The sequence below is a fragment of the Misgurnus anguillicaudatus genome, chromosome 8 (genome assembly GCF_027580225.2).
Source record: "Misgurnus anguillicaudatus chromosome 8, ASM2758022v2, whole genome shotgun sequence".
Lineage (NCBI taxonomy): Eukaryota > Metazoa > Chordata > Actinopteri > Cypriniformes > Cobitidae > Misgurnus > Misgurnus anguillicaudatus.
In genome coordinates this window covers 30,084,721-30,112,550 of record NC_073344.2, presented here as the reverse complement: position 1 = coordinate 30,112,550, position 27,830 = coordinate 30,084,721, and the positions used below count along the sequence as shown (strand labels likewise).

Genomic DNA, 27,830 nt, shown 5'->3' with positions numbered 1-27,830 from the left:
CTTTTATCACGAAATTTACGTCTCATAATAAGTGACGTCATTAAAATGTAGGAAGCCACGATCTTCCCAGAACTCCGCCCCTTATACCCCTCCCTCCGCGCGTTTCTCACTATTGTTTCTACCGTTCGAATTGACAGAAGCCACATGAGGTCATAGCGCTCAGGAAAACGCGTTTAAAGTAAACAGAAGGTAAGAAAGAGGATGATTTTAATCTTTATATGACCTGATGTTGGTCTGTAAGTGTGAGTGGGTGAATTAGATGGGTCACAGTGGATGATAATAACGGATCAGGGGAGGCTCGTTTGCCTTCAAATTGCGATTGGCTCTTGTGCATCGGGATTCAAGGCGGTGCGCAGAACGATCGGCGTGTAATAAATATCTATTTTACCTTTTTGCATGTTTTCAATAAGTGTTCAATTTTGTTATGGTTTTGTATGTCTATTAGGCACTGGATAAGCGGACATATGCGGGGTTGTGAAATCTGTTGAATCAGCTGATTAACGGGTTAGCTTGACTTTCATCAGGGCTTCATACATCATCATAAATAATAAATGAATTATAATTTAGCATTTTTATTATTTATAATGTCTGACTTAACAGTGAGTATAAACATGTGATTATTTATTCCAGATAAAATTAATGTGCAGCATCACCACAGACTTCCATAACATGTTTTATGATTTCACAACAAGATTTTTTACTATTCTATTATTAAATTGTTGATTAATTTTATTTAAATGTTATTAAAATAATTTATTATATTTCAGTTATTTGATTGCATTGATTAAATCCCAAAGAAATCACATGCTTAAATGTATGTCATAAATACCTTTTATAGAAAATTTTATTTATATTTTATACTGCATTGCACAGACAAAATAAGTACTTCAACCTCAAAGTAAATAAAGTTATAGTTCACCTAAAATAACTAACAAGGTAAAAAAATCACCAATTAGTAGTACTTATGTTCCTCTGAACCCGATATGTATACTATAAACCTTACTGTATTCAATGTAAGATTATTCATATTTACATAAGCCATGTTTTGATGCCTTTAGGGAATCTTATAGTCAGTAGTGAATAAATTTAATACGAAAATTATTTATGGTTTTACTAAAGTTAAAACCAAACAACATGGTTATTATAGTAGGGTTGTAAGACCCAATTGATGTGCATATCGGGATGTTTTGTTTGACGATACAGATATGGTTTTCAATAACGCAATGGCAAAAAAAAAATTAGAATACAAGATTTATGCCAATTGTTTGTTTTTCTTGTTTACGTTTCGACCGCAAAATAGCAGTCTTCTTATCTCACAAAACAAGAAATGCCGCAATATACCGCCTTGCTTCATGGCACCGAAATGTATCGCATTGCATCGGGATAAATATCGTCTCGCCATATTCTTGACGATACACAACACTGTACTACTGTTAAACCGTGGTTACCACAAATTCATGTTTAAAGGAAAACACCACCGTTTTTCAATCTTTTACCATGTTCTTACCTCAACGTTTAAATTAATACATACCTATATTTTTTCAATGCGTGCACTTAATCTTTGAGTTTGCATTTAGCCTTGCCCCATTCTTTCCAATGGCTCCAAACAAACGTTTTATTTTATGCCACTATACTTACTCGTGTAACTACTCATGTAACAGTCTTTAAATTAGGAAAACAGAAGTTTTTGGTGGCTTCTAAATTCATCCCTGTTTGGAGCCATAGGAATGAATGAGGCTAAATGCTAACACATTCACGAGGCGCTGTACAAAGATTAAAAGTGCACACATTGAAAAAGATAGGTATGTATTAATTCGTCTAATTTGAGGTAAGAACACAGTAAAATATTGAAAAACGGTGGTGTCCTTTAAAGCAACACTATGTAGTTTCCATGTAAAAATGACTTACAGCTCCCCCATGTGGTTGAAAAGCGCAACAGTGCCTGATATCAGACACTCTTCTGCAGGCAGGGGAAGGGGCGGAGCTGTGTTTCCTACCTTCCACCGCCACTTTCAGAGTGTGCTTGTAGCAGCTAGGAGGCTGCTCAGGTTGCAGCAACAGTACAATTTGTCCAGTTAAAAGTTGTTCTATCACTGAAATAATTTTAGAGACATTATTTAAAGGTAAAAAAAACTACATAGTGTTGCCTTAAAGTAAACAATTGTTACTGTAGTAAAACAATGTTTTTGCTTGTGGTGCTTAATATGCCAAAAAATTATGGTTAATTTTTGTAAGGTATGTCACCAGGGATCATCACGCGTGTTTAAATGGTACGGATTATAACAAACTCATATTAAACATAACCTCATTTCACTCGACCCATCTCGTGTTTTTTGTTATGTTGTTTTGTTTAGTTCCCGTTCTTCACGGTTAAGATAATTGAAGACAGCATAATTGGCATTATCTTTGAGTCAGAGAAAGAAATGGAGATGGAAAGAGAGCGTGACATAGCACTAATAGAAAAATATTGACATTTCTCGCCCTTGAGAGCAAACAGAGAGAGAGACAATATGAAAATACTGTATAGATACATTAAAGGTGCAGTGTGTAATTTTTACAAAGATCTCTTGACAGAAATGCTAAAAATAATAAACAAAACGATATTATCAGGGGTGTAAAAAGACCTTTTATTAATGAACCGTTATGTTTTTATTACCTTAGAATGAGACCTTTTATCTACATACACTGAGGGTCCCCCTATGTAGAAGTCGCCATTTTGTGCCACCATGTTTCTACAGAAGCCCTTAACGGACAAATTTTTTACTAATTTGTCACCGTCGATGACATGTTTTTCCGGTGGCAGCTACAGTAGCTTCTCTATGCATTTCAAAGCGAGGGAAGAGCAGTGGACTGAGCCATTGGTTGCAATTTGCAACCTCACCACCAGATGGCGCTAAAATTTACACACTGCACCTTTAAGATAAATCATGAATCGTAATTGAATCGAAGGTCACACAGGTATAATGTGAGTGACAGGTGTCGTGGGGTTTCAATTTATATCTCTTGAGCTTACTGAACCTCTTAAACTACTGCTACACAGATGTTTTGAATTCATGCCGTTAAATAGACAGACACGCATTTGAGCAACAGTACCTGTACCGCACCCTGAAAAATATTACTTTATATTTGAATAATGTTTACAAATTAGTTTCTTGATATTCTTGTCTGCTGGACGAAAGTTGTTGTGTTGTGAATCTCACAGATTGAGAAATTTAGATGTTTGTGGTCAGATTCACTAAGCATCTGATTGATAAAAAGGGTTATAAATATCTGCAGTTCATCTATTGGCTACTTCTTTACAGAGTCTCTTATCATGGGCTGGCCCAATGCATTGTGGGTTAAAGTCAGGATGATAATAATAGAACAGAGGTTGTCATCACAGGATTACTTCCTTAAATATAAGAAGAATAAAAACAAAAAGCAGAAGAGTAGTATTGCTTTTCCATTGCAGATATAGTGAATTATTTAACATATCGGCCTGTAAATTTTACAGACGGGTGAATAATATAGTCAGCCATACAATTACTGGAGATAAATAAGTCGAATGTTTTACATTTTATTTGAATATTATTTGGAAATGATATTTTGGGATTAAAGAGTTGTTTTCTCATTTGAAAATGACATAAACCGCATTAAGGTCAGTGTTTGAGTTTCATTCAAAGGTTTATAAACAATGCAAAACCGTGCAGATGTATAACTTTCACTTTTGTTTCTGTAGTGTTTTGCAGTCAGACGAGCGTTTGTCTCTGTGCTCAAACAAACATTACAAATCCTCTTTAGTTTTACAAACACGTGAAGGTTATGAATCTGTTACACTTAATTGTGTTTACTAGTTTGTCTGCAGCCGTTGCAAAAATGCAACACGGTGATTCAGTGTCGACCACAATACCACAGTTATAACAAATTTTAGTACCATATGACTGTGGTCAACATTGTCAAAACACACCATTAAACTAAAAGATTTTTACACATTTTGCTTGTTTGCCTACATATCCAAATCATATTTTGTATAAATGGGCTGAGCTTTGATTCATGTTAAGCATGTTTCTCAGATGATTATTATCTTGTTCTGTAAACATCGTGATGTACGGCATTGTGGGAATTTTTTCCCACTAGACATCAAGACAGGAAGGGAATGTGTGCTCCTTAAAGTCGCACTGGAGTCATTGAGTCATTGAACAACAGGAAGTGCCACTCGCTCTCCCCTCCCAGACGTCTGCAACGTGGACACTACAGACCAAAAAGACCATTTAGCTAATCTTTACTCACATTAACTTTAACCCCCCCAAAAATATATTTTCTTATTTAGTTTAGGAAATGTTTTGTTTTAAAAGTTTGCTTAGGCAGAGCCTGGTTACCGGTTTTAAGGTATACTGAGGTTTTAAAAAGTTTTCATAACCACAAAAATTTTCTTTAATAATGGTTCCAATGTAAACTAAATTAATTAAATAATTAAGTCATGTAATTGATTTGATGTATACATTTAATAAATATTGTAGGGATGCACCAATAGGATTTTTTTGGGCCGATACCGATTAAACAGACAACTTCTGGCAGATACCGATATTAAACACTTGTATACAATACTATACAGTTGGTCTATTAGCTAGTTTATTTCTGCATCAAATAATTTTTCCTGAACATGGATTGGATCTAATTAACATTCAACTGACCAACATAATAAGAGAGGCATAAATTAAGCTAAAACAAATATAATAAGACAGCATGACAACCTTCAAAGGTGGTTTTTGCTATTCAGCATTTATTTTATTAACAACATTAACTCATTTTTTACATATAATGGATTTCATAAATTAATAAACAATCGGTATCTGCCTTTCTCGTGCTATTGCTGATATGCCGATGGTTTTAAATTCATAAAAAATTGGCCGATAAATATCGGCGGCCGATACATCGGTGCATCACTAATATATTGCATTATATAGATGGGGTTATAGACAGTTTCGTCGGAAATAAGTGCGTTGTCGCGACTACGCGTCTGGTTGGAACTTTACTTCCGGTTTCTGTTTGTTTACTGGTCTGACTAGTGGCTAAAGTGAACAAATACCTCGTCAAAAATAACAAATGTTTTGGTTTCCTAAAGACGAGGGGAGACGGTGATCATGTATCACCACTTTGTGAAGGGAGGTTCCACCAAACCGTCTGTGTAGATGCATTGTTTTACATTGTGTGTCTGGACATTTTGTTTATATCAAAGTATTGTGTGTCTTTCAGGTGAAGACTGGAGTCTGCATCTCCACAATATTGTGATGCAAGACAGGATGTGACATCAGCAGATGTAAGTCTTCTGTTTGTGCGGTTTGGGCATGAGTGGGGAGCCCCGCCCTCATTCGCCCGACTGACCAATCAGAATGTTCGAGGTGAAACCAATGAGTGTGGAGAAGAAGGAAACAGCTGTGGGAACAGGTGTGTATGAGAAAGTCAAATCAGTTTTTTTAGAAACCTTGTGCACATATTTTCATTTTTCATATTCATGTTAGCCTTGCAAAGCTATATATGACAGGGTCATAACAACAAAAATATTTTTTACAACATTTCTGTTATGACATCTTTACTGTTATGACATCTGTCATAAATGTAATCCATAAACGGTGATGTGATAACGATAAATTAATAATATTATAAAGCGAAACTAAAACATACATACAGTGCTGAGTATAAATGAGATTTTGTAGTAAAAAATGTGACTTATTTTTTAAATAAGAAAACTATTTTGATGTATTAAAACTAGGGCTGTCAAAAGATTAATCGCGATTAATCGCAAACACAATAAAAGTTTGTTTTTGCATAATATATGTGTGTGCACTGTGTGTAATTATTTTGCATATATAAATAAAAACACATGCATGTATGTTTTTAAGAAACATTTATATGTACACTGCAAAAAATGATTTTCAAGAAAAAAATTCTTAGTATGTTTGTCTTGGTTTCAGTAAAAATTCTTAAATTAAGATGCTTTTTCTTGATGAGCAAAATGACCCAAGAAAATAAGTCTAGTTTTTAGACCAAAAATATCAAATTTAAGTGATCTGCCAATGGGGTGAGCAAATTTTTATTGAATTTAGTGTTTAAGAAAAATGTTCAAGATTTTTTTTCTTACCCCATTTGTAGATTTTGTTTGCTTGTTTTATGCACAAAATCACTTAAATTTGATATTTTTGGTCTAAAAACTAGAATTATTTTCTTGGGTCGTTTTGCTCATCAAGAAAAAGCATCTTAATTTATGAATTTTTCGATATTTTTACTGAAAACAAGACAAAAATACTAAGAATTATTTTTCTTGAAAATAATTTTTTTGCATGCATGTGTTTTTATTTATATATGCAAAATAATTGCACACAGTGCACACACATATATTATGCAAAAACAAACTTTTATTGTGTTTGCGATTAATCGCGATTAATCTTTTGACAGCCCTAGTTTTAATACATCAAAATAGTTTTTTACTACAAAATCTTAATTATATATATATATATATATATATATATATATATATATATATATATATATATATATATATATATATATATATATATATATATATATATATATATATATATATATATATATATATATATATATATATATATATATATCTGTTTATATATATCTGTTTATATATATCTGTTTATATATATATATATATATATATATATATATATATATAAACAGATATATATAAACAGATATATATATATATATATATATATATATATATATATATATTTTTATATATAAATTTAAAATTATACATAAACAAAAAAATGCTTACATTTATACATGTTTATTTTTATATAAACATAATAATTACTCACAATAAACACACAAATATATTATGCAAACACATACTTTTATTTTGTATGTGATTAATCTTTTGACAGCTGTAATTAAAGCTCTTGGTACTTTATAGATTAAAATATTTCATATAGATAAATATAAATATATCTGTATTTACTTGAATGGCGTTGCATCGTTCTGTCAGTGTGACCTTGCGTTACCAGTCTGTGTTTATTCTTCACTTTTGTTTTGAAAAAAACTATTAAGTGCTCAATAATTATTTTGGTTTTGTCTGTTTCGTGCAGATGAGGGCAGTAAGGTGTGTGACACGAGCGCCTGCGATGAAGACTCTTTATATCTGTATGAGGGTCAGGATTGGGTCATCTCGCCCGCCTGTTCTCCGGTGGAACCCAGCGCTCTCTCACCAATGCTGGCCGAGGAAACTTTTCGCTACATGAGTAAGTCACCCAAACATGTGCACGCGACTGCCTAGATGCTATTTCTGTCAGGTCACAAATGCATACAGTGGGTCAGATTTGGGGACGCGGGTTAACTGAAAGAGCTTGCGTTAGCAGTGCAAAGCTCACCTGTTCGATTCTCGGGGAAGACACGAATACATCTGCAAAATGCATAAACGAAGGAGGTGTTATACAATATGAGACCAGCTCAAATTTGATTCGGGAGTATTGTTTTGAACCCATTACATCCAATTTACTGAAATAAATTGTTTGGGAGGCTACATTTAGCAAAGTTACTCCCCGACACCGGTGTTTGTATGCTGTAGGGAGTGTGTTGTCCACCCCTGGCAAGGGTACAGGAATTCCGTATGCAGATCTCTTAAGTGCAGCTGACGGCAGAGCCGGGCAGCCGGAGGGGCGGGGCGGGCCGGTAGAGACAGATGCACGGATAGAGAGCAAAGACATGAGACGAGCAATCATGCCGGTTTTAAACATACTGAATGAAGATCTCTATGATCAATTCGCTGTGGAAGGTGAGAACTGTAAATGCAGTTTGGATGTTCGTGCGCGTGGCTTCGTGTTGGAAGTATTTGTGTACTTACGGGACTTCATGCAATGCAAGGTCATCTATAAGAGTAAAGAGGACATGCAAGGTGAACACGTGCTAGAGATTTATGTTTGTGGGAGTGTAAAACATTTCCTTTGACTTTGTTGTGCCAGTTTTGTTTCGGGCGTGCGCTCATCTCTGCAGAACAGGAAGTGAAGGGTCGTGTTTCTCAGTGTTGATGTCGTCTGCGAGTGCTCATGTTTTGCTGATGTCATTTTTAGGAGCCTATTGGCATGTGAGGTATCTACAAGAAATGTTATGGTGGTGTACACACACACACTTTCAGTTTAAACTATATACTGTTTATTAAGTTGTAATACCATTTGCTTGTTTTTGCAAAATAAACACAGTTAATTCAGTTATTCAGATTGGCTGATTTAAATAAAAAAAATCTTGAGTTTGTGAGTCTAAAATGTAATTTCTATTACAGCAGTCAGTCCTGTAGATTCAAAAGTGATCCTGGAAACACTGTTGACGTTTTTTGGCACACAACACGAGAGTTTATATTTCTGTACTGTCTGGTATTATATATCAGATAATGCAGTGGATATTAATAACTATCCCTGGGTTTGGACCGGGCACAGCAGAGAGGAATCAGGGCCCAATAGGAAGCAGATAGCAGGGAATCCGGGTGTGCAGGCTGTCGGGCGTACGTGCCAAGAGGGGTAGGGTGCCTTTGGGGTCATTCTGAAATGATGGGGACACATAGCCAGAGACGTGTCGAGAGTTTGCCCTCGTTTCTTACAGCTGTGTGATGATGCTGATATTAAAAATAACCAGAGACAGAGAGGAGGGCAACTAAGGTCTATTTAAAGTTTATAACTGGTGAGCTGAATGTCATATAAGACGGAATGAAACAATAGACCGATGTCAAAGTCTCCAATACACAATATTTTTAGCAGGATCAATCAAAAATGACTATTCTTGGAAAAGACGATTGGTCCTCTTGATAATGTTTAGATCTATGTATAGTTGGTTTCTTTAAAGCCTCATATAAAACAATATATGATTGTGTTATACTAGGATTTTAACGAATGCTAATGTTACACGGGTATATTTGTAGCAATAGCAGCAAACAATACATTTTATCCAGCCAAATATTGTCATATAACAAACCATACATCGAATGGAAAGCTTTGTATTCAGCGTTCAAGTGTTGTTTAAATCTTAATGAAAAAAAAATTATTTTGAAAAATTTTATGTACTGACCCTTAAATGTTTTGTGGTCCTAGGTCACATATTGTATTGCATAATATAAAATTACATAAGATACAGTAATATAATGTAATGTACAGTAATATAATATAATATGATTTAATATAACATACAGTAAAATAATATAATTTAATATACAGTAATATAATATAACATAATATACACAGTAACATAACTATAATATGATATACTATAACATAGAGTAATATAACATAACAATAATATAACATAACAATATACAGTAATATAATATGATATAACAAAGTAATGAGTATAATATAATTGTATATACAGTAATATAATATAACATAATATACACTAACATAACATTATATACAGTACTCTAATATGATATACTATAACATACAGTAATATAACATATAACATAACAATATACAGTAATATAATAATTTATGATATAACAAAGTATTAGAATATAATTTAATATACAGTAATGTAATATAATATTACATAATATACAGTAACATAACATTATATACAGTACTCTAATATGATATACTATAACAAACAGTAATATATCATAACAATAATACAACATATAACAATATACAGTAATATAATATATGATATAATATAAAAAGTAATATTATATAATTATATACTTTAACATACAGTAATTTAACTTGTAACATAACAATATACAGTAATATAGGATAATATACAATAATATAACATAACATAATATACAGTTATATGATATAACATACAGTAATATAATATAATATAATGTAATAGAAAATAATTCAATTTGTCAATTATTCCTTGCATAATAACTATATAATAATAGTATATAAACGTAAATCACCGTTTTTGCAAGGCCAGCTGTAAAAGTGCAAGTGAAACGGCCGCACTGACACAGTCTGATATTTTACTGGCGATCAAAGGTCTTCACGTGTCTCTGTGATAACAAATGCATCACTTTCTGCTGAGCTCTGCTGGACCGCATCATGACACTGTTTGTGTAGGGGAACAGATAGAGCAGAGAAGAGGCTCTGCAGCTTTATTCAATTTGTAGTTTTGTGCTTCAATGGAGGTTCAGTTGAAGTGTGAACGTGGGGCGTTTTAAAGTCTGAGGTAGAAGATTACGTCTGTCAGGATGTTGTGGGTTTTTGATGATGTTCCTGCTCACATTCTCACCTCAGGTAAGCACACGTGTTTCTGTGTTCGTGTGTGTACACTACAGGTTTGGCTGTACTCGTGAGGGTAAAATCTTTAAACATGACTTCACAAAGTCAACACGTCAAGATGATTTTAAGTAGTCCTCACATTAAGACTTTAAGCCAAGAGATGTTACCCTCTTTGTGTGAGTGTTAGATATCTGCTGTGAAAACAAATGATTATTTATGAATAATTATCTATGATATAGTAATATTGAATTATTGAGTAATAATATTCAAACATATCTCAGTGTGTGTGCGATCATATCTGTTAGAAAGCGCAGGACCTGATAATTGCCCGCTAAGAAAGATACTTAATGTTTGTGGATCTGTTTGTGCATTTTTAAGCTCTTACATTTTTAAGTATAATCTACTTAGATTTATAAGTCATTTCAACTTTATTTTTTTATCTTGACTAGTGATGGGTTGCTGTATTTATTTTACAGTGTACACAAAACTTAACAAAACTTGTTAATTTCTTAAGTTAAAGTAACACAAAAACGTGTGTGTGTCTGTGTGTGTTTGTTAAAACTAATAAAAATAATTTATTTTAATTCAGGTGAGCTCATGACTGCTGACTGCTGTCAGGTGCTTAAATATGTCTCTCTCTCTCTCTCTCTCTCTCTCTCTCTCTCTCTCTCTCTCTCTCTCTCTCTCTCTCTCTCTCTCTCTCTCTCTCTCTCTGTGTCTCTCGCTCTCTCTCTTGTTCTCTCTCTCTCTGTTTCTCTCTCTCTCTCTCTCTCTCTCTCTCTCTCTCTCTCTCTCTCTCGCTCTTGTGGATGTATTCACCTAATTATTCCTATCTTTATCTTACCCCTATTTTATCTCTTTCCCCACCAGCATTTTTTTTTTAAAGTTGTCGGCCACCTCCAGCTTTTTTTAATTTTCACAAAAGTTTAATGCCTTCCAAAAATTTTTTAAATATATAAACATACAATATATCAAATAAAGGTTTCATCTTACCTTCATTTGTTTTCTTTTTATCACATCTGGGTAGGTTTCTTCAAAAATACAGAATTTTGATCAAAACTGAGATAATTGCGTTTTCGTGAAGAACTTTTGATAGAGATCAGATTCAGAGCGACGATCAAAACATACACAGATTTTCAACTATTTGACCTAAGGGTTTGCTTCAGTGTTTTATAAGTTGGCTAAGAGCACCATCTAGTGGATAATAGCGGAAAACATTTGTTCCCGGAAAAACTCGTTATTAGCACAGAAGCGTTTTCTCTTAATTGGCGAGTTAACTCGTCAATGGCGGGGAAAGAGTTAACTTTCTCAGTTTCTCGTTTTCTATTTCTCTTTCATACATTCTGCAGCATTTCTAGCTGTGGGTTCCTCTTCATTTCCTCATAATGGTTCTAACAGTCAATCTAAAGGTAACACACTGTCTCTCTTTCTCACTCTCTCTCTCTCTCTATTATTTACTATTTCTAACACTGTTGTTTTACATTTTTTGTTATGTATATGCTAGTGTCTGCATCTATTAGTACTTGACCTCAGCATTTTCACTTTAGATGCCTGTTAATTTTTATAGTTTTCCAAAACTCATGTTAAAGGGGTCATGTGATGTTAAACAGGTGCTCTTATTAAATGATAACAGAACTCAAAGCATCCTGTCCACTAAACCATTATTCAAAACCTCAATGAAAAACTAGACTATAGCCCTATTCGGACGATAATTGTTTCTCATGAGGATGTCTGTAAAAATATACAGTATCTGCATGCCTCCTCTGCAATAAAACTCATGTGTTCGCTTGAAAATAAATTTGCGGTGGATATGTGAGTTTATAATTCAAAACACCTGGAAATGCATTGCTCACGTGTTTAATTACATGATCGTTCACATGATCCGGATAATTGGTTTACCCAACTCTGGTGTTTGTCGAAAAAGAGTAGCTAATTCGTCCAGTAGCTAATTTTTACACGAGAAAAACACAGACATTTTGGATTCGGACACCAAATAGAATTATTGACCACCCCCTGTAAATGATGAAAATACCTTACATCACCACCAAGGGGCAACCATTTGATCACTTTTATAAGCCAACACGGAAGGGACTTAAACTGCAGTTCATAGATGGGCCACTAGAGGCTCCAAAAGAAAATCAATCCCATAGACCCCCTATGTTAAAATGCCCAACTTTACAGCAGAAAATAATGTTTACAGCCTGATTTTTGTCTATAAAGCTAATTTTTCCTGTTTTAACTGTGAGGTGGGTGAATTTTTTTGTAACTCATTTGTTTATATTAAGCCTCAAAATAATGCATAATTAAGGGGGTGGCCGCTTGGGTAATAGGTGGATTGCTGCTGCTATCCGCTCAGCTCCACCTACATTCCGCCTATTTTGGCCATTTTCAGTTATCTGGGAGTGACCGCGGTAACGCGCTTGCCAAGATGGGATGTTCGGCTCTGCCCACTTTTGGTCGCTTTTTAGAAACCTACCATTGACATCACAGACACTACGTCCATGTTTTATACAGTTTATGGTCCCCAAAACAAAAAATTACCCGAATTATCCGAATAGGGCTTATGTCTGGACTATTCTTACAGGTTGACTACATTATATTTATTTTCACCATATATGTTATCATGAAGAGTATGACCCCTTTAAAGATCAAGTGAATGCTGTAGAAAACTATTGGGATGTAGATCTGCAGGACTTTGTAGAGTAAGATTTCCTATTTTACTATGTGTTTAGTAAACGCTTGTCATTTCAGAGTGAATCTGAATAAATGTGTTTATTTATGATGGCACTCTAAATGCGTGCATGATGTTGTAGAGATGTTAGGCAGCGTGCATGTAGTATTGTGCATGCATGCATGCGGGTACACCTGTAAATGAGATATATGGATGTTTTTACACTTTATGTTCAATAAAGAGACCCATTACCTGTATGCCAGTTTTGGTGTTTTTGCTGAAATAGTTTTAATTTCTAGCATTTTATTTATTGCGTCTTGTTTTGTAGTTCTCAGCTCTGACCGGGTGGAGCAGATGACCAAGACGTACAATGACATTGACGTGGTCACACATCTTCTGGCTGAAGTAAGTAAATCCGTCAGCTGGTTATAACTGTGCGTTCACACTAGAGGCGGCAAACGCGAGGATTTACATGTAAAGTCAATGCAAAGACACGAATGGGCATCCTGCGGTACGGTACGCGCAAATGGCGCGAAAGGCGTGTTTCGCGCTAATTGAGCTTTGCCGCGGGAAACACACGAGTTGAAAAATCTGAACTTTGGCCGATATTCGCGCCGCGGTAACCAATCAGGAGCTTGCTCTAGTAGTGACGTAATTACAGGAAGCGGGCGGAGTTGCAGCAGCCCCTCCCATGACGCAAATTTTCACGTGAATGTATCGAATGACTAGAATTCACACGCGAATGAAGCGAGGAAACTCAAAATGTTCAAGCGTCCAACGAATAGCGCATTTTTGCCGCCTCTCTCGCATCTGGTGTGAACGCACAGTAAGGGTTAACATGCTTTGTTCGGGTTGTTTCTGATTGGTTGTCTGGTTGCGTAATGTCATTCCAGAGGGACCGGGATCTGGAATTGGCCGCTCGGATTGGTCAGTCTCTACTGCAGAGGAATCATGTGCTTCAAGAACGAAACGAATCTCTGGAGGAGCAGCTCACACAAGCTGTAGATCAGGTACAACATGAATCTGCACTCGGTTTGCCTTCGTAATGTGACTGATGTCTTGGAGTTGAATACACTTAATTGGTTTTAAAAAAAAACTTCTGTGAAAGATGGTTAAAGGGAAGGATAATAGTAAGGGCTTAAGAAGAAAAGTTGTTTTAGAGGCGTAGCAATTTACAGGTTTCTTCGAATGACTTTTTATCTTTCTCTCTCAGGTTCATCAGCTTCAGCATGAGTTGGGTAAAAAGGACGAACTCCTGCGCATGGTCGCGAGCGCCAGCGAGGAGAGCGAGACCGACTCCAGTTGCTCCACGCCGCTCCGTCACGCCTCGTCTACAGGAGCCGCTTTCGCCCTCGGCCAGCTGGAAGCGATGCAGGTCAAACTGCAGGACCTGGAGGAGGAGAACCACGCTTTGAGATCAGAGGTGTGTAATGTGTTTTACTTTTTCAGATTAAGCAGTATTACATAAGAGCCCGTCTGATCATGTGTTCTGATGTTCTGCAGGCATGTCACTTGAAGAAAGAGACCTTCACGTATGAGGAAAAGGAGCAGCAACTGGTGAACGACTGCGTGAAAGAGCTGCGTGAGTATCTGGACGTTCGTGCTCAGCGAGCCATCTTCATAGGAAGCTTCATCTAAGACTGAGCTCATTTGCAGTGCATTCTGGGATAGCCTTGACATATTAATTCATTGTTTTTATTTGTGTGTACGTGTGTTTCAGGCGAGTCAAGCAGTCAGATGGTGACCCTGACAGAGGAGCTCTCTCATAAGAATGAGGAGTTATTGAGACATCAGGAGGAGATTGCACAATTACTCTCACAGATCGTAGAGCTCCAGCATCGAATCAAAGAGGTCAGAGAGCATTAAGGATATACACAACATCTCAGTTGATTATGCACTGCATGAATAGATGTCACAAGTTTGATGATCCTTGTCACCTCAGCATGATCTGACAACTTTTTGTGCCTCAATTTGACTTTTTGCATAAAAGATTTTAATTTCACTAATGTATTTGCATTTACAGTGAGGTGACCAGATTTTTTAAATAAAATGGGGACATTTCCTAGTTTTGTTCCTAACAGGGACAAACCTTTTTGAATGAGGGTTTGTGGAAGACAGAACACCAAAAAACGGATCTGTCCCCAGTAAATGAGGACATTTGGTCACCTTAATTTACACTACCAGTCCAAAGTTTAGGGTCGTCTGACAGAAATGTTACTCATGATCTCAAAACTGGTTTTTGGTGCACAAAACCAGTCATAAGGGTATTTTTTAAATTGAGATGAATTAATAAGTTTTTCATGGATATATGGTTTGTTAGGATAGAGATACAATTATTTGAAAATCTGGATTCTGAGGGTGCAAAATATTAAGAAAATCGCCTTTAAAGGATTAGTCCATTTTCTTAAAAAAATCCAGATAATTTACTCACCACCATGTCATCCAAAATGTTGATGTCTTTCTTTGTTCAGTCGAGAAGAAATTATGTTTTTGATGAAAACATTTCAGGATTTTTCTCATTTTAATGGACTTTAATGGACCCCAACACTTAACACTTAACTTAACACTTAACAGTTTTAATGCAGTTTAAAATTGCAGTTTCAAAGGAGCGAAATTGTCATTTTTGGCAAGAAAAATAAAAAAATATGCACTTTTAAACCACAACTTCTCTTCTTTCTCCAGTTGTGTGATGCGCCAGCATGACCTCATGTAATGCGTCATCACGTCAAGAGGTCATGGATGACGTATGCGAAACTACACCTCAGTGTTTACAAGTGTGGAGAAAGAGGACCGTTCCGACTTTGTTGTATCTGGAATGATACTAATTGATGTCTTTGTGTCAGTTTATTGTTTAAAATGGTCCGCAAATGTGGGTTTCACATATGTAACACGTGACCTTTCACAAATTACGCATTTACGTGAGGTCGCGCTGGCACGTCACAGGACCGGAGATAGACGAGACGTTGTGGTTTAAAAGTGCATATTTTTTATTTATTTATTTTTGGTCAAAAATGACAATTGTTTCACTAGATAAGAACCATATGCCTGGTTTGAGATCGTTTAGAGTCCTTTGAAACTGCAATTTTAAACTGCATTAAAACTGTTGGGGTCCATTAAGGTCCATTAAAATGGGAAGGGTCCTGAAATGTTTTCCTCAAAAAGCGTAATTTCTTCTCGACTCAACAAAGAAAGACATCAACATTTCGGATGAAATCCTTTAAGGTTATCCATATGATGTCCTTAGCAACAGATTACTGATAAATAAAACAATTTATATATATATATATATATATATATATATATATATATATATATATATATATCTCTACTGTAGGATATTTACCAAATATCTTCATGAAATATCATCTTTATTTCATATCTTAATATTAGGATATTATTTATTTTTAATTAATATTATTATTAAAGGGGACATTTCACAAGACTTGTATCTTTGGTGTCCCCAGAGTACATATGTGAAGTTTTATCTCAACATATCATATAGATAATTTATTATAACATGTTAAAATTGACACTGTAGGTGCGAGCAAAAATGCAAATGAGTTGATCTCTGCACTAAATGACAGTGCTCTGGTTGGATAGTGCAGATTAAGGGGCGGTATTATCCCCTTCTGACATCACAAGCGGAGCCAAGTTTCAATTACATATATTTTCACATGCTTGCAGAGAATGGTTTACTAAAACTAAGCTACTTGCCTGGGTTGATCTTTTTCACATTTTCAAGGTTGATAGAAGCACTGGGGACCCAATTATAGCACTTATAGATTGTTCCCTTTAATGTTAATTTTTACCATTAAAAAAATTTATAATTTTGATTCATACAATTTATTGTTGTCTAATGCTGCGAAAATATCTGTGGTCCAGTACATGATATACAATGTGTATCAAATATTTAAAAATATATTTTGCCAAATTATTTGTGTGTGTTTATTGTTTTCAGTTGGCACTAGAGAAGGAAGAGTTAAGAGTTCATCTGCAGGCATCAAAGGAAGCACAACGACAACTGACTGCTGAGGTGAACACACACACTTACACAAACTCGTGTGTAATAACTATGTGATGTAACAGACTCAGACTGAGATTGATTTACAAATCTGGCTTTAGTAAATCTGTCTATAATTCTGTGGTTTTCTTCGAGTTAAAGACCTTGTCTGGATTTATCCACTTGATTTAAGATGTTTTGCTTATGAGAGTTGTTTTAAAGGTTTAGGACAAACCAGCTTAGTCACTATGATTCTGAAAAGCCTTCGAGTCTTATCTGAGACCAGCTCTATGGTCATTACCCATAATGAAAGACTTATGAAATGAGACAATAAAGGTCGGAGTGTCATACCGCGGTCACAGGATGTGTTAGTTAATAAATAATGACGGGGTCAGAAGTGCAGTGATTTATCTTTCGTTTTTTCGTATATTGGTTATAGTAAACCTCAGGTTTATTACATCACATTCCAGCAGCTGTAGATCATACACTACGGGTCAAAAGTTTAGTGACACTTAATTAAAAGTGTATGTTTTGCTAGTTTTACCAGGTATCCTAGCCTGGTTTTAGGCCGGAGGAGATGAAAGTTGCTGGTTTAAGCTCGTCCTCCCAGCCTGGCAAAGCTGGTCTTCCAGCCTGGTCAATCTGGTATGTCAGCTAGCCAGCCTGGTTTTATCTTGTTAAGTTGGTATAACAGGCTGGTTTTAGAGGACGCTTTTAAGCTGGTAAAGCTCAAAGCTTGGTTATGCAGGTTGGCTGATCTTAACTGGTTTAAGTTGGAAGTTGCTGGTTTAAGATGGTCCTCCCAGTCTGGGAAAGCTGGTTAAGATACGTTTTAGCTAGTCTTAGCTGGTCAGGCTGGGAGCTTTGCTATGCTGGTTGGCTGTAGAGATTTAACGATTGCCGTTTTTAATGGTTAACCTTGATAAAAATGTCCAATGGTTAGTATTACCACGTCATTTGTTTTTATTGCCGTTTAACCCTCATATTATGTTCCAGGTCAATTTGACCCGTTTTGATTTTTAAACTGTCGGATAAACCAGTTAACCTGTGATTTTATTCTTGAAATTTTGTGACTTTTTCTCATTTATGGTCATGAACATGCATGCAAAGTTTAGACATGCTGATATGTTTTGAAGTGTACCCAAATAATTTTGTAACGCTTTTGAGGTTCGCGGGTCAATTTGATCCGCATTTTGTTTTGCTCCAAAGCAACTATATAGACCTAAATTAAATATATATTTTTTAGTGTTTGTTGTTATGTTGCTGTTTTACTATCCTGAAATGAGGGTAAAAATGCTTCTCCTCACTATTTTGAGTACTGAAAAAGACTTTTACAGACACAGATGGTAAAAGTGAGCTATCATTTCTATTTACAATGTATATGAAATACTACTTAAGTTACAGTTTCTTCCAGACATTTTGTCACTTTTTCTCATTTAGGGCCATGAACATGCATGCAAAGTTAGGATAGACTGATGTGTATTGAAGTGGGTTTTTTTAGCACAAATGATGATTTTTGGTACGATTTTGATGTTCGCGGGTCAATTTGACCCATATTTGTTTGTTCCAAGGCAAAATACATTTATTGAGTATATTTTGGTGTTTTACTACCCTGGAAAGGGAAAAGTGAGCTTTTCCTCACTATTTTCAGTACTGATAAAGACTTTCCTCAGATACAGAAAAGTAAATGTGAACTATCATTTCTTTTTTCAATGTATATGAAATACTATGTAAAGCAGATGAATTCAGACCCACAGAAAATCCAGAGGTGAATACAGGTGATGCCAGCTGTGCCCCATAAAACATGACACCAAAATAAGCACCATTTGTGTAAAATGCAAGAAGTCAGAAAGCACATGCTTGATGTGTGCACATCATGTAAACAGTGATTTCTTGAATTCGTACAATGATCCGCAAGAACAAAAGATGACCCTGTTTAGAAAAAGAAAAGCTTCATTTCACAGCAATATTAAATTATTCATTTAGGATGTCTTAAACATAGATATGTTAAAAAAACATGTTGAATTAAAATGTTAAATGTTGCAACAGTTTTTGTGCAACATTTGTTAAAACAAACATGTTAAAAATGCATTTTTTTTTAAATCATACTTTTTAATTTTAAGTGTTTGTAATGTGTGACAAAGAATGATACTAAAATGGTTCTGTTCATACCTAATTCCTTCTTGTTTTTCATAATGTGATATTTAAGGAATTGCATTGAATCCAATGCGGGTCAATTTGACCCGCTCCATCAAAATCGTCACAAAAATCGAACACAATAAAAGGGTTAACCGTGCCAGTGTCACTGCTCAAAAACCCCTGTCCAGCATCAACTAATATAAGCAATAACATGAGACAAACACATTCAGTCACGTCTGCTCCTATGTGTTTGTGATGACAGTGCTTCACTGACTGATTTTAAATCCAAAATATTTTCACACTTAGGAAAATCTAGTTGTACTAATGCATGTTTACTTAATATTGAATTATTCAGATCCATCTTTTCTATTAATTTCCATTAAATTATGTCAGCGGTTCCCAAACTTTTTTTCCTGCGCACCCCCTTCTATGTCCCAACCAGGTTGGCGCACCCCCAATCCCCACTTTAAAAAAAAAACCCCGCAACAAATATATATATATATATATATATATATATATTAGTTGGCACGCATATAGCGGTTGCAGTGCATAACAGAAGAGAAGAGCGTAGAAAAAGACAGCAGCTATCTTCTACATTTCTATCAAAAACTAATACATTATAATTTTTTTATTTAAAATAAAAGCGATTACAAAGGTTCATGTTTTTTATTTATTTATTGTATGGTAAAATCCCACTTAAAGAAACAGACCGCCATTACATTTTTCCTCTCGCGCACCCCCTGGTGACAGCTACCGTACCCCTGGGGGTGCGCGTACCACACTTTGGGAATCCCTGAATTATGTGGTCTGATGAGTTTAAAGCTCCTTTCGATTCTGTTTGTTTCTTCTGTGAGTGCAGGTGTTGTGCAGCTTTACTCCTGGGTCCTAAAGTACACCTAATTTCTCACAACAGATGCAGACAGATGACTTGTTGATTTGTCCTGTTTAAAAGAAAATCTGATTTACTCACTTGTGTTTTATATGAACTAAATGAACATTATCTCACGACCCCAAATCTGCCATGATTAATGTTAATGTTATTTATTTGATGTTTATGCGAACGGAACTGCAGTTAAATTTTAACTTTGGTTTGCATCAGTACTTTTTTACATTTCTAGAAATTGTTCACAAAACCATGATAGTGGAAACCCGGGGCGAAAGTAATGCGAGGCGAAAGTAACAAAGCAATTTTCTCTGAGCCCTGATTACATTTGCATTTCAAACTATAACAGCATCTTTGGCACGCAACCCTTGACCGAGCTGACACATATCACTTTATTTCGTCACCGTTTTGCGCGTGTAGGTCCAGAAAGCTGTTTTCGACCATGATAAGTAAATTCCTAAAACGGTCATTTTGTTTTAGGTGTTAAAGTACTGATCAATATACAGGTTATTTAGTGCGCTAACACATCCTGAAGTTTGCCTTTTCAGAGTTTTTCAGAATAAAAGTAAATCGGGTTTAAATGTCAGGAGTTCCTGTCGGAACGAAAGTAACACTTGTTACTGCTAATACTGTTTTATTATGTCGAACATTATTCTAATTTAATTTAATTTAATTTTCATAGTGAACATACTGTTTAAAAAAATTATTCTCAACAATTTAAGTTGGTACTGTCGGGTTGCTTTTGAAACATTTGATGAAACTGAAATTTAAAATGAAAATGTAATAATTTTTTGCAAAGATAAATGACAATATATATGTTTGCAGTTACATATTAACGAGGTCATAGTCATGTATATTAGCTAAAAACAAGTGTAACACAAAAATCTTATCTTGTTCTGTTGTTTTACTTTCATCCCTCCTGACAGGGTCAAAAGTAACAATGTGTACCAAAACTTTCGCCTCTGCTCTCCGCTAATATTGATAACCGGGGTGATTTTGGTCACTATAACCTTGATGTAAAATGTTCATACCTTTTCATCCCTAGTTGGCTGGTCTTAGCTGGTCTAAGATGGTCCTTCCAGCTTGGCAAAGCTGGTTAGCTGGTCTTCCAGCCTGGCTAGCCTAAGACTAGCTTGACCAGCTAAAAAAGTGGCCAAAACCTCTCTAAAACCAGCCTGCTACACCAGCCAAAACCAACTCACCATCTTAAGCTAGTTTAAGATGGTCTTTTCAGTAGGGAGACAGAAATATAGTTGTGGTGACATTCATTTATTTAAAATGTTTATATTTGAAATGCATGACTTGAGCAAATTAATGAAGAAAAATCAGCCAGCAAAACCTCAGATGTGAACTCCTTTAATATTATTTAAAAATGATCTCTGGGTAAACGTCAAGAAGCTGAGTGAAAACAGTTTTTTTATAAAATTTAGGCATATGGTGAATACACTGATGACTTTTTTTTAAATATTTAAAGTTACTATCATTGTAAATCTGGGAATGCATGTTATTGATGAATGAGTAAATGTTTCTAAACTTTTGAACGGTAGTGTATAATCTCTTTGTGTTTTGACTTTATTGTTTTATTATGTAGTATTATGCATTTTACTGCTTTACGATGACACCACCTAACAGTCTGTGTGTTTGTTGGTGTGTTAGCTAAAGGAGCTGGTAGACAGAAATGCAGAATGTGTGGGAATGCTACACGAATCTCAGGAGGAGGTTAAGGAGCTGCGCAGTAAGAACACGCCATCTGCAGGCCTGCGCAGACACCTGCCTTATGGACTGTACCCTATGGTGAGAAACACAGTTCACTTTTTCTAAAACTCCCTCCCTCGTGTACAAACACACACATTATGTCATTTTATTTATTGTCGAGAATATAAAAAACAGATATATAATGTATTATTTATAATGCATTAAGAATGCCTTGATGGAAACAAGCTTATATTAAAGTATTACACCTAATAACCTTTCAAGTGACATCACTAACAAAACAAATTGAAACTATTTAAAAGTCTTTTTTGACTATTTTAATAGTCATGACTCTGTGTTAATCTGTGTTTTGTCTGTCTTGCAGGATTCTTTGGCAGCTGAGATTGAAGGCTCGATGAGGAGAGAAGTGAGCGTCGAGGAGGAGATCACCTTTCAGGACCAAAGGTGAGACTCTTTATTCACATGATTGTCACACCTCTATAACCCCTCCACATCAAATGACCCCGCCTCTGCTCTCTGATTGGAGGTCGGCCCATAAACGCGTGTTCGAGACCGTGAAGTCAGTGAATAAGTCTGTGATGAAAGCCGCCGGGCCACCGATCCCTGGCTCCGCCCACAGCGGTGTCATCATGACAGCGCTGCCCCATCAGTCACACATGGAGGATGAAGCTGTACATCCAGACGGCACCAAGTGAGTGTTTATACGAGTAATTAGGTAACAGAGTATTGAAAATATCCAGAATGCATTTTCTCTTCATAACAAACATCTGTGTATGCCACAGAGAAAGCTCTCATCTGGGTCAGCTTGGTTCTACCGGAGGAAACGACTTAACGTCCGCCATACATCGGTTGTCTCTGCGGAGACAGAACTTCCTGTGCGAGCGTCAGTTTTTCCAGGCCGAGAGAGAACGGAAGCTGCAGGAGCTGGCGGCCGCCGAGTCGGAAGGCGGCGGGAGCGGATGCAGTTCACCGATGGGAAGCACAGTTTCTTCTTTTACCAACCTATCAGAGTTCTCCTTCTCTTCCAACTGTTTCAAAACCTTTCTCCCTGAAAAACTGCAGATTGTAAAACCAATGGAAGGTGAGTGAAGGAGAACATTCGGACAACAGGAAATCGAGATTTTTCAGAAAACCTAAAACATAAAGCACTTTTTACAGAAAATTAGGGCTGTCGATTTATCACGATTTATCACGATTAATCGCATGCAAAATAAGTTTGTGTTTGCATCATTTATGTGTGCATAATTTACAGCTCCTTGCTTGCATTTTTATTTACATGCATATTCGATGTCCACAAAATGTATCATTACAAATTAAATAAATAAACGCAATTAATCGTGATTAATCGCAGCCCCTTTACTTGCTAATTTTTTTACATGTGGATTCTATGTTTGCATCATTATGATTTAAATGAAATAACTAATCGCTACTTATCACAATAAATCATGATTAATCACATGCAAAATGAAAGTTTGTTTGCATCATTTATGTGTGCATAATTTACAGCTACTTACTTACATTTTTATTTACATGTAGATTCTATGTTCGGAAAATTATCATTATAACTTAAATAAATAAATGCAACTAAACACAATTAACCGTGATAATCGCAGCCCCTTTACTTGCATTTTTATTTACATGTGGATTCAATGTTTGCAAAATTATCATTATTAATGAAATAACTAATCACAATTAATCGTGATTAATTGCAGCCCCTTACTTGCATTTTTATTTACATGTGGATTCAATGATCACAAAATTACCATTATAAATTAAATAAATAATCGATACTAATCGCAATAAATTGTGATTAATCGCAGCGCCTTACTTGCATTTTTATTTACATGTAGATTCAATGTTCGCAAAATTATCATTTTTAATGAAATAACTAATCACAATTAATTGTGATTAATTGCAGCCCCTTACTTGCATTTTTATTTACATGTGGATTCAATGTTCGCAAAATTATCATTTTTAATGAAATAACTAATCACAATTAATTGTGATTAATTGCAGCCCCTTACTTGCATTTTTATTTACATGTAGATTCAATGTTCGCAAAATTATCATTTTTAATGAAATAACTAATCACAATTAATTGTGATTAATTGCAGCCCCTTACTTGCATTTCTATTTACATGTGGATTCAATGATCGCAAAATTACCATTATAAATTAAATAAATAACCGATACTAATCGCAATAAATTGTGATTAATCGCCGCTCCTTACTTGCATTTTTATTTACATGTCGATTCTATGTTCACAAAATTATCATTTTTAATGAAATAACTAATCACAATTAATTGTGATTAATTGCAGCCCCTTACTTGCATTTCTATTTACATGTGGATTCAATGATCGCAAAATTACCATTATAAATTAAATAAATAACCGATACTAATCGCAATAAATTGTGATTAATCGCAGCTCCTTACTTGCATTTTTATTTACATGTAGATTCAATGTTCGCAAAATTATCATTTTTAATTAAATAACTAATCACAATTAATTGTGATTAATTGCAGCCCCTTACTTGCATTTTTATTTACATGTGGATTCAATGATCGCAAAATTATAATTTTTAATGAAATAACTAATCACAATTAATTGTGATTAATTGCAGCCCCTTACTTGCATTTTTATTTACATGTGGATTCAATGATCGCAAAATTACCATTATAAATAAAATAAATAATCGATACTAATCGCAATAAATTGTGATTAATCGCATGATTAATCGTAATTTTTATTTACACGTGGATTCTATATTTACATAATTTTAATTTTTATAAAAATTACTAATCGCTACTAATCCAAATTAATCATGTTTAATCGCAGCTCCTTACTTGGGTTTTTATGTACATGTCGATTCTATGTTTCCAAAATTATCATTATAAATTAAATGAATAACTGCTTCTAATCGCAATTAATTGCAGCCCCTTTACTTGCATTTTTATTTGCATTAAGTGGATTCTATGTTTGCTTAATTATCATAATAAATGAAATAACTAATCGCTACTGAATCAAGTAGGGAATTTAGAAAGCCCAGAAGTGCCATGTAGACCTGCTGATAAGATATTGTTTTCTCTTGTTAACAAAAAATCTTGATCACCCCTTCTTTAGGATCTCTTACCCTTCATCACTGGCAGCAGCTTGCTAGACCGCATCTGGCCACTATTCTAGACCCCCATCCAGGGGTCGTCACCAAAGGCTTTCGTCCTCTCCCGCAGGACGCCGTCTACCAGCTTACAGATCTTGAAGAAGATGAAGACCAAGAGAAGATATCAGGGGAGCATAAGAGATGGGATGAGATGGTGCAGGGTGCAAAGACCTCTACAGACCTCAAAGGGGAAGATGAGGAAGAGGAGGAAGATGGAGGGATCACGTTTAATGTACAGTCATCATCCACTCCTGAGGAGAAGAGAGAGAGAAGTCGTTCCCAGACCCCGAACAATGTCCCGCCCCTTCCTGCGTCCCTCAGGAACTCACCTGTGCCCATAGCAGCGGTGGTTTCTTTAGCTTCAGCAGTAAACCAGATGGCTAGTTCAAGCGAGGCAGGGAGCTCTGGAATCTCTGTGCCAATGGTTCCCACGCTTGACCTGAACCTCGGGTCTAAAGCGCCCTCTACAGGTAAACAACTGTCACAACAATTAGTTGTTTTGGAGGTTGAACTACTGAATGTATGTTTATTGTTACGTTTCTTCGTGTTTAGCGGTTAATCCCGGAAAATATCAGAGCTCCACCTTTTCCACATACACCTTCACTACCTGCCGGATCCTGCACCCTTGTGACAGCACACAGGTGACATCTAGGTAAGACGTCTAGCTAATAAGTAAATATGGTTAGCTATATACTACATTTTTGAAATACTAAACTTTATACTAAACTTTTTTTTAGCTCTGCATGTAGTCCTTCAATCGGTGATTACACCCCAAGTTCTCTTCGGACCGGTCCCAGTACTCCAGTCACACCTTGCAGGTTGAGTCTGGGCGACTCTTTCCCCATCCGCCGCCCTGCAGCGCCCCCCGGTGGCCTAGCTAAACTTCTGCTTGAGAAAGGCATTTCTGCTCAAGGTCCCACTGTGGTAGCGGCACCAAAAAAGCCCCTTTCTCCACGTCGTCTTCCGAGTACCCCACCCAACTCCCCCTCGCATTCGCCGTGCCCCTCCCCGGTGCCTTTCGATTCGCGGACCACCTCTTCTGACAACTTCCTTGCGTCCCGCCCCGCCGAGCTCTTCCTACAAGATGTTTACGGCCTGAAACTCGGTCGAGCCCCCAGACCGGATCTCCTGAGCCCCGACCGATCCCCTCAAGAGCAGGCAAACAAACCCGAACGGCACGGCGTCAACCTCGTTGAGCATCTTCGTAAGCTAGGCTTGGATAAAAAAGTTCTCCGAAGTTCTGATGCCGAAGGTACCCGTATGCAGGAATCCTCCACGTTCCTGGCAACGGGAGGAGGGAGTTTACTGGACGGGCTTCGGAGGAATCAAAGTCTGCCCGCCATGGTCGGTCGGCGCAGCGCATCGCTCACCAGTCCCTCCTATCCTGGACCGCCCCAACACCCTACTTCCTTGGCCCTTCCTACTCCGTCCTGGGGGAACCTAAATGAACCACGGCGCACACGTAGACACGCCTCTCTTTCTCAGGCCACGGCCCACCTACATAATTCATAAGGATGTGGGCGTGGTCCAGACTGAACTATATACTTTATACCCCGCATAACCTTAATAATGCCATCTGTTTTCCCTCCTGCCATACATAAACAGAAAGGAAAATGACTTTGAGAAAAAACAGGATGTTTTTAAAGCACAATAATAAAGTAAATGTTTAACAGTGATGTATTCAAAGTGGCGATGCATAACGATTGATCGCGATTGATCTATGGCGGAATGGAGGTTTTTGTTTGCGTCATATATGTGTGTGAACTGTGTGTAGTAATTATGTATATATAAATGTCCACACATGCATGTATAATTTTAAGAAAAAATATATATTTATATATTAAGTATTTATATATATAATATAAATTATACATAAATACACAAATGTATATACACATGTACACATTTCTTAAATATATACATGCATGTGTGTGCATTTATCTGTGCAAAGTTGTTGTGCACAGTTCGCATACATGTATGATGTAAACAAGAACTTTTATTCTGCTATAGATTGATCGCGATTAATCGTTATGCATCCCTAATTCAAAGGCCTTATAGCACTCTAGAGGAAATATATATATTCTTTTTATCTCTCTCTCCCCCTTAAACAATATATTTTTAACTTTTTCTATTTGCATTTCCATCAAATTTCCTTATCTTTAAGTCTTTGTTTCTTTTATTTATCTGTGCATTTGTTTTCTGGGCTGTGGAGATGCTGATGGTATCAGTAGTAGTGCAGAAAGACAAACGTAAGTGAAGAAGGTTGTTGAATGTAGTGTGAACGGATATAAGGAAGAAAGGATTGAAGTCTAAAGGTATGCTGAAAACATGAAGGTTTCTGTAAGTTTTATCGAAAATCTGGTCACTTTGAGTCACGATGGTTTGCATTAAGAGATTTAAAAGTGAAGCACAGGATTGAAATCAAGAATGAAGAGAAAAGCAATGTAGGGAAGAGAAATTAAAGGTCGCATCTCCACAGCCTCCTCTGAGGGGTTCGTTTTTTTTATTAAGAGGTTCCTGAAAGTTCCTCTCTGTAGATGATGAGTCCCAAAACTAGATCATTCAGATGTCTAGTCTGTCTGCCTGTATCCTTGTATGGTTTGTCATATACTTCTGTAAAGTCAAACCTTTTGTTTCCCAGCATGCACCTGGACATATCCTAACCCGTCTAAATCACATGTTGTTATTTCGCACAGAATTGATTCATTTTTGGGAAAGTCAGTCACAGAAGTGGATCGCTCAGGATTTGTTACTGTGAGTTTTGTTTTGTTTGCTACATTGTTTGTCTCAGTTGTGTTTTTTATTTGAAATAATATTCAGGGATTGTAATTAAGGTAAATGAAGTGTTGTGTTCACGTGCACTAGATGTGTTGTTTCAGATTTCGGACGGGAACAAAATTTTCACGTTGATTTGGTTTAAGACGATGCCACGGCAGAATTCCAAAGGGAATTTTTTTTGCATCCTTATACTAGGTTTTTTATTATGTTAGTACATCCCCGAGTCGTTTAACATACAAATCATGTTTTTTTTTTTATA

The 27,830-nt window shown here is 36.0% G+C and overlaps 1 protein-coding gene across 4 annotated transcripts; it reads left to right on the top strand.

The window, feature by feature from the left end:
- Nucleotides 1-64: 64 nt before the first annotated feature.
- trak2 (trafficking protein, kinesin binding 2) lies at nucleotides 65-27,830 on the top strand. Of its 4 annotated transcripts, XM_055213064.2 has the most exons (17): nucleotides 65-189; nucleotides 5,236-5,427; nucleotides 7,104-7,256; nucleotides 11,576-11,635; nucleotides 13,226-13,302; nucleotides 13,791-13,907; nucleotides 14,111-14,320; nucleotides 14,401-14,479; nucleotides 14,618-14,748; nucleotides 16,856-16,930; nucleotides 21,576-21,713; nucleotides 21,997-22,076; nucleotides 22,159-22,323; nucleotides 22,415-22,713; nucleotides 24,757-25,263; nucleotides 25,346-25,445; nucleotides 25,531-27,830. In XM_055213064.2, the coding sequence occupies exons 2-17, from the start codon at nucleotides 5,373-5,375 to the stop codon at nucleotides 26,303-26,305; spliced, it is 3,021 nt and encodes a 1,006-aa protein (XP_055069039.2). In that variant the 5' UTR covers nucleotides 65-189; nucleotides 5,236-5,372; the 3' UTR covers nucleotides 26,306-27,830. The 4 variants fall into 4 exon arrangements, with proteins under 4 accessions (XP_055069039.2, XP_055069040.2, XP_073726798.1 ...); XM_055213065.2 differs by lacking the exon at nucleotides 11,576-11,635; XM_073870697.1 differs by lacking the exons at nucleotides 65-189; nucleotides 5,236-5,427; nucleotides 7,104-7,256; nucleotides 11,576-11,635 and adding an exon at nucleotides 7,359-7,789.

Coding starts and splice junctions, on each gene's coding strand:
- trak2 (XM_055213064.2), top strand. CDS start 5,373: ATGTTCGAGGTGAAACCAATGAGTGTGGAGAAGAAGGAAACAGCTGTG. Junction 13,303..13,790: donor TCACACATCTTCTGGCTGAA/GTAAGTAAATCC, acceptor ATGTCATTCCAG/AGGGACCGGGATCTGGAATT. Junction 25,264..25,345: donor GTCTAAAGCGCCCTCTACAG/GTAAACAACTGT, acceptor CTTCGTGTTTAG/CGGTTAATCCCGGAAAATAT.